The sequence below is a fragment of the Enhydra lutris genome, unplaced genomic scaffold (assembly GCF_002288905.1).
Source record: "Enhydra lutris kenyoni isolate GAN:26980312 unplaced genomic scaffold, ASM228890v2 scaffoldscaffold1185, whole genome shotgun sequence".
NCBI lineage: Eukaryota > Metazoa > Chordata > Mammalia > Carnivora > Mustelidae > Enhydra > Enhydra lutris.
In genome coordinates, this window is record NW_019155269.1 from 1 (window position 1) to 6,536 (window position 6,536).

The 6,536-nt window shown below is 54.4% G+C and overlaps 2 protein-coding genes across 2 annotated transcripts; one reads left to right on the forward strand and one right to left on the reverse strand.

Moving 5' to 3' along the window:
- Positions 1–2,026: 2,026 nt before the first annotated feature.
- On the forward strand, positions 2,027–4,348 carry LOC111140440 (ubiquitin D-like). The gene is made up of 2 exons (XM_022492695.1): positions 2,027–2,124; positions 3,382–4,348. The coding sequence occupies exons 1-2, from the start codon at positions 2,098–2,100 to the stop codon at positions 3,850–3,852; spliced, it is 498 nt and encodes a 165-aa protein (XP_022348403.1). The 5' UTR covers positions 2,027–2,097; the 3' UTR covers positions 3,853–4,348.
- Positions 4,349–5,535: 1,187 nt separating this feature from the next.
- LOC111140439 (putative olfactory receptor 2I1) lies at positions 5,536–6,504 on the reverse strand (the record flags this gene model as incomplete). Its single annotated transcript, XM_022492694.1, has 1 exon — positions 5,536–6,504. A coding segment is annotated over one exon (969 nt), but the record flags the coding sequence as incomplete, so codon positions are not given.
- Between the last annotated feature and the right edge of the window lie 32 nt (positions 6,505–6,536).

Consider the following 6,536-nt stretch of genomic DNA (forward strand, 5'->3'; position numbering starts at 1 on the left):
AAGAAGGTAATGGGCGCAGATGAAATGTGGAAGTGAGGAGCCTGGGCCTCTCTTCCTGCTGTGGACTTGCTCCCGGCCTCCGTCCACCTGCTCTGACCTTTTCTGCTCGGTTACTGGTGATGTTTCAGAATTCGCAGATCCTATTGGCTGCTGCATGTGGGGTAGGGAGGGCGGGGGCACGAGCTGCAGATCCAAGATCACAGTCCTGGTTTCTGCACAGAGCGGATGGTAGGAGCCTGGAGAGGCCTCTGAAGGGAGACTGGCAGGGGCCACTGTTTCCTGTCTGTTCCATCAGACACTCTTCTCCCTCCTTACTCATCCTATGTGTTTGAAGTAGCGTCAACCCCAAAATACATTCAAAGAAATTTTCCAAGTTTATGGCTATCTAATAAGAGCTTGAAATAGGAGAACATGATTTATGTTGAGTTTTTTGAAAGCCCGGACTGGTTCTTGGATCCCATTACTCTACATTGGCACTTCTAAAAACCGACGTTCTCCAGGATGTAAAGTCCTGCAGTAAAATGGGATCATTTGACATCTAACTGTGCTGAAGATACAGTAAATGGCCGCTAAGAACACAGCAAAGAAGATGATAGTGTCATTTTTATGGGATTTTTACTTTGAAAAAATTGGGAGTTCCTTTCATAAAGGCTTTCTTGGAGAATGTGTTTTGTGGCGCTGTCCTGGGAGTTTTGGGGAGGACAGGGATTCCTCTGGAATGTTAGGAGGATCAGAGTAGTAAAGTAAATTCTCTGAGGGCACACGGCTTGTGCTCTCCCTTCTTGTCTGATCCAAACCTCCAGAGCTGGGGAGGAAGGAGCAGCATGGGTGTGTGTGAGATCACAGAGCACAGGGAGTAGGGAGTGTCCAGCAGTAAAGGCGGGGAAACAGAGTCACTGCAGTGCAAGAGCCGATGTGTATTGTTCTGCTACATGGGAGGTGGGCTTGGCCCTTGATTGTTGGGCCAGGATTGTTCTATGTACTAGATTTGGGCAGCCGGTTCCGGGACAGGAATGGAAGAGTGCTAGAGAGCTCAAGACCCAGGGATGTAAGGTCCATTTTACAAACTGTGTTCTGAATTCTCGCCAATCATTTCATGTTCACTGGAAAACAAACATCTCAGGTGGTGAACAGACTTGCCCAAGNGTTCACTGGAAAACAAACATCTCAGGTGGTGAACAGACTTGCCCAAGTTAAGGGAGCAAGTGGCACCCCAGGACTGAAATTCCTGTCTCCTCTGAGTGTAGGCTGTGTATCCTGTGTGATCTGGAGGCATGCCTCCCATTCTGCATGGCTGGTATGAACTGTCTGGTCACGGTCTCGTGACTCCTCACGGACTCTACATCCTCTCCTGGGCCTCCCACTCTGCCCAACTGGCTTGAACAGGGTGATCACAGTCTTATCACCCCTCATAGACTCCTATGTCTTCTCCTTGGCCTCCCACTCTGCCCGGCTGGTGTAAACTAGCTGATCACGGTCTCATCACCCACATGGACTCCTGTGTCTTCTCCTTGGCTTCCCACTCTTCCCAGCTGGTGTGAACAGGGTGATCACGGTCTCCTCACTCCTCACGGACTCTACATCCTCTCCTGGGCCTCCCACTCTGCCTGGCTGGTGTGAACAGGCTGCTCATGGTCACATCATTTCTCATGGACTCTATATCCACTCCTGGGCACACTTGCTCTCAGGAAGGCCCCTGAGTGATGCATGGGGCAGGTTCTCAAAAGCAGTAGGAGAGGACCATCAAGTAGTAAAGGTCTTGAAGTGGGTGAGGGCCCAAGGCTGTAGGCTGGGCAGTCATAAATTAAGACTGGGAGTGGTGAGTTGTTAAGTGGGGACGTTCTCCACAGAGAAGGACTTACCTATGTTTGGAAGAGGAGGAACGGGTAGAATGGATGAGAGGAATGTTTTGATCAGAGTATTCTCTGTGTGTATTGACTGTGTCCAAACGAAAGTGAAAGAAAATTCGTGACATCAAGGGAGAACAAAGGGCGTGGGCACAGTGGCTCAGGCAGGGGATTTCCAACTCAGCTCGTACATAAGCTGGATGCCAGTCCTATTCCTCAGCCTCCTGTGTCTGCTCTGTTGGCTGTAGACATGGCATCTGGTACTTCCTGCCTCCATGTAAGCTGGGGTTGAAAAGTGGGAATGGGGAGAGGGAAAGCACCGTCAAGGGTTGGGGAGTGATTTCAGGAGTCCAGGAGGGACAGAGTTCGGGGAGGTGGGGGCAGAGCAGCTGGGAAGGCATCCTGCAGGGGCTGCGACAGGCTCTGATCTCTATAGATGCTGAAGGAAGGTTCTGGGAATAGAAGCGGCTCGTTTGGCTCCTCAGTGCTCTTCTGTGTCAGGCCTGACTGGGCCCTGTTAGGGAGGATGGTGGGAAGTGGGAGTGGGCTTTGGGCCCACAGGGCTGGATTTGAACCTATGGAAATGTTGTCTGGAGCCCTTTCTCCTCCTTTTAATTAGGGTCCCTGGGCTCTTCAACACCTTCTCCTCCCAAAAGAGAGGTACACAAAACTCATTCACTCTAAGGTGTTAATGACCAGATCCATGAGCCTATAAGGAGCGCGTGCAGTACATGTGGGCTGGCCTCAGGGGGCTGCTTAGCACAGAGGGGCTTGGTCCTGTGAGGAAATGTCTGTGACGTCCAGACTGCGAAGATGGTTTTGAATAGAGCAGGAGGGAGGTCCTCCCAGGCTTGCCAGCGACAACACAGGCTGCACTGGCCAGCTTCAGACTATGGAAGGAAGACCTCGATCTGGCCCTGCCTTCTGTGAGTGAGGCCCTGGTCTAGCTGCAGGAGACCATATTCTGCAATAGGTAGATAGAAACACACGGGAAGTCCAGGGGAACAAGTCACACTGAACACAGTGTCACCATAACGTGTGAGTCATTACATGGCCATAGGACAGTAAGAAAGAGACCAGGAGTACGGAGGGTATGTGTCCTGTCCAGGGTCTCCTTCTGAAGTAGTCATGGAGGGAGGTATGTGAGTGTCCCATGAGCTGACGAGTCGGTGATTCTCTCTGGGAGCTGTTGTTGGCGTCCGGTGCATAACTGTGCGTGCTTTGTAATTGGATTTAGTTTCTGACATTTGACAACCTCTATCTGGATAGGAGGCTTGCGAAATGTGGGAAATCACTGATGACGTTGGGATGAATGAGAGGTATGGCTGTAAAGGAAAACGATGATTTTCCTGCATTAGAAGCTTGATATTCCCAAAGAGAAGTTCCACAAAAGGGAGGGACAGAGCCTGTTGTATAGGAGCTGGAGGACAAGGCAGGCAGGGAGGGTGGGGCCGGGCAAGGAGGGGACAGTGGTGTAAAGGTGGCAGGCGTTCCAGGCACCTTGATTTGCGGTCTCTTGGCCTTCGTTGTCCAGGTGACGGTCTATTCTGAGGGAAGGACGTCAATGACATTCGCTGCTAACTTGGAGGACACAGTGAGGAGGATCAAAGAACACGTCCGGGCTAAGACCAAGATTCCCGTGCAGGACCAGGTCCTGTTGCTGGGCTCCAAGATGCTGAAGCCCCAGAGGAGGCTGTCGTCTTACGGCATTGACAAGGAGACAACCATCCACCTCACTCTGAAGGTGGTGACGCCCAGTGATGAGGAGCTGCCCGTGACTCTGGTGCAGTCACGTGATGGGGGGCAGAGGCACCACCTCCAGGTACGAAGGTCCAGCTCAGTGGCCCAGGTGAAACAGATGATCGAGACCAAGACGGCGATCGCGCCTGAGCAACAGATCGTGACTTGCAATGGCAAGAGGCTGGAAGACGGGAAGACCATGGCGGATTATGGCATCAGACGGGGCAATTCACTCTGGCTGGCAGACTACTGCATTGGGGGGTGAGCCTGCTGTTAGCTCTCACTCCCCCCACATCCTTTGATGATTTCCCCAAATTAACGAGAAAGAGAAAGAGGGAAATTTAGGGGTGAAGTGGGAAGGAAGACTGCAGAAAAGTTTCTAACTCTATGATTTTTTGATCGAACACCGTTGATTAGGTGTCTGCATTGTGTGTATTACTGAAAATAGAAAATAATATTTTAAGGCACAGTAGAGATAGCATCAAAGCCAGCTTGGAATTTAATCCTTTCCCTCGTCCCTCTGATTTTTAGAAAAATTCCTATTTCTTCTGTCCAACAGGATAGTAAGTTCCACATTGGGATCCATATTCCTCCAATTTCTGTGTTCCCACTGGCATATTCCATCTGTAATATCACTCAATATGTTGAATTAAATTGAATTTCTACTTGTAGAGAACAGTGAAATGATTTAAATTGAAGTGTGTTAATTCCTCTGATATGTTTACAATCTAAATAATAAAGAATTTAGAAATTCAACTAAACTATCTTCTCTGTCCTTATTTAACGTTGTTTGGCAGGAAATGAATCCCGGCACGGTGTGCCGTCTTCCTCTCTACGCCCCACTCCGATTTCAGCTGTTCTTATTTCTGGAGTTGATGGTGGGCATGGGAAGACATCTCCCCTGGGGACTCAGAGATTTTGTTCTCCAGTGGTGGGGGGGTGTCCCTGGGGAAGGTGTGGTCGTGGAGCCGTCTCTGTCCTGCCTGCGTTAGGGTCTAGCAGGTCTACTCTGGGGTGGGGGCATCGTTTGGGTGGGGGCTTTCGGTTGGTCTCTGGGTTGACTCCCGAGGCAGTGCCCTGGTCCTGGCTGACAGAGCCTTTTCCTGGCTGCCTCCTGTGCCCCCCACCCCTGTGTCTGCTCCTCCCTGGGGAATGTGGGTCTCTTCCTGCATCTTCCTCCCGCACTCACTCCTTTGTCTCACTGTCCCTCTTGTGTCTCATGACTGGTCAAGAACACATTTTTCACACCATCTAAGACATGCCTAGTCCCTTCTGCTCTTTAAACTTGCTCAAGAACCACCTTGTGCAGAAGAGATCCCAGCTGAACCCCAGTGGCACCATCCCCACTTAGGGGAATTCTTTGTTCTGCTTTGGGCTCTAGTGCTCTTGGTGGCACTAGTGACCTGGTTAGGTGGGCATTAGGTTGGACTGATTTCCCTGGAGGAGCCACTGCAGCTCCTTGTTTTGGATGGGTCTCCGGCAGGGTAGAGTCTGGGATTTCTCTGTCAACTTGGGGGACTCCTGAGGCCAGACACTGTGGGGTCTTCACGGTGTGCACCATCAGACTGGGGGAGAGGGAACGTTAGTTGTCCTGTTGTACAGGATCTTACCAGCATATGGACTCTTTGGGTGTTGTCACTGGACCCCTGAGGATGGGGAAGGTCCTCTCGAAATCATGCCCTCTCTCTTCATCAACTGAAGAGAGAGCCGGAAGGCCACTTCCCCTCCCTGAACCTGTATATGCAGCATAGAGGGATTTGCCCTGAAGCAGAGGAACATTTGGGGGGGGGCGGAGAATGGGGCCTCCCCAAAGACCTGGGACTCCCTGAGGACACATCTTGCCAATTCTCACAGGGAAATGGACAGGCTGAGGGCTCGCTGCCTTCCCAATGGACATTCCCATCCGTGGGCCCGGGGCTCACCCTTTCTTCCCTCTCCCGCCCCGCACTCACCGTCCAGCCTGCCCTCTCCCCACACTGCCCAGGAGCTTCCTGGCTGCCCCCTTCACTTCCTTGTTCCTGAGGGTGTAGATGAGCGGGTTGAGGGCCGGGGTGACCACGGTGTAGAAGAGCGAAGCGAACTTGCCCCGCCCCTGGTCGTAGCGGCTCGTGGGCTGTAGGTAGGTGTAGATGGCCGAGCCGTAGAAGAGGCAGACGGCGGTCAGGTGGGACCCGCACGTGCCCAGCGCTTTCCTGCGGCCGCCCCGGGACCGCATGCCGCAGATGGCGCGGGCCACGGCGCCGTACGAGGCCAGGATGACGGCGGACGGCAGCAGCAGGATGACCACGCGCGCAGCGAACATCCGGCGCTCGGTGGCGTCGCGGCCGCCACCACAGGCCAGCTGCAGCAGCGCGGGGAGCTCGCAGATGAAGTGGTCCAGCCGGTGGGGTGCGCACAGCGGCCGTGCGGCCAGGAGCGCGCTCTGCGCGGCGGAGTTGGCCAGGCCGCCCAGCCAGGAGGCGCAGGCCAGCGCGCGGCACCGGCGCGGGGAGGCGAGCTCGGCGTGGCGCAGCGGGTGTACGACGGCGGCCGCGCGGTCCAGCGCCATCACCGCCAGCAGCAGGCACTCGACGGAGCCCAGCGCCAGCGACGTGCACAGCTGGGCCAGGCAGCCCGCGCGGGGCAGCCACAGCTCCGCGCCGCACAGGCTGGCCAGCAGCGCGGGCGCCACGCTCGTGGTGAAGCCCGCGTCCACCAGCGCCAGGTGGCACAGGAAGTAGTACATGGGTGTGTGCAGGCGCGGGTCGCGCACGGCCAGCAGCACGAGGGTCGAGTTGCCCGCCAGGGTCAGGAGGTAGCAGAGCAGGACGAGGGCGAAGAGGGCGGGCTGCAGCGCGGGCCAGTCGGAGAAACCCAGCAGGAGGAAGCGCTCCTCGGTGCTGTGGTTGGCCTGCGGGAGGAAACTCCCAGAGTGTTTGGAAGGAGGCTGAGCGAAAGGGTGAGTTTACC

Excerpts from the sequence above, each read along its gene's own strand:
- LOC111140440 (XM_022492695.1), top strand. The coding sequence starts at position 2,098 with ATGGCATCTGGTACTTCCTGCCTCCAT. Across the intron at positions 2,125-3,381 it reads CTGGTACTTCCTGCCTCCAT|GTGACGGTCTATTCTGAGGG; the intron begins GTAAGCTGGGGT and ends TTCGTTGTCCAG.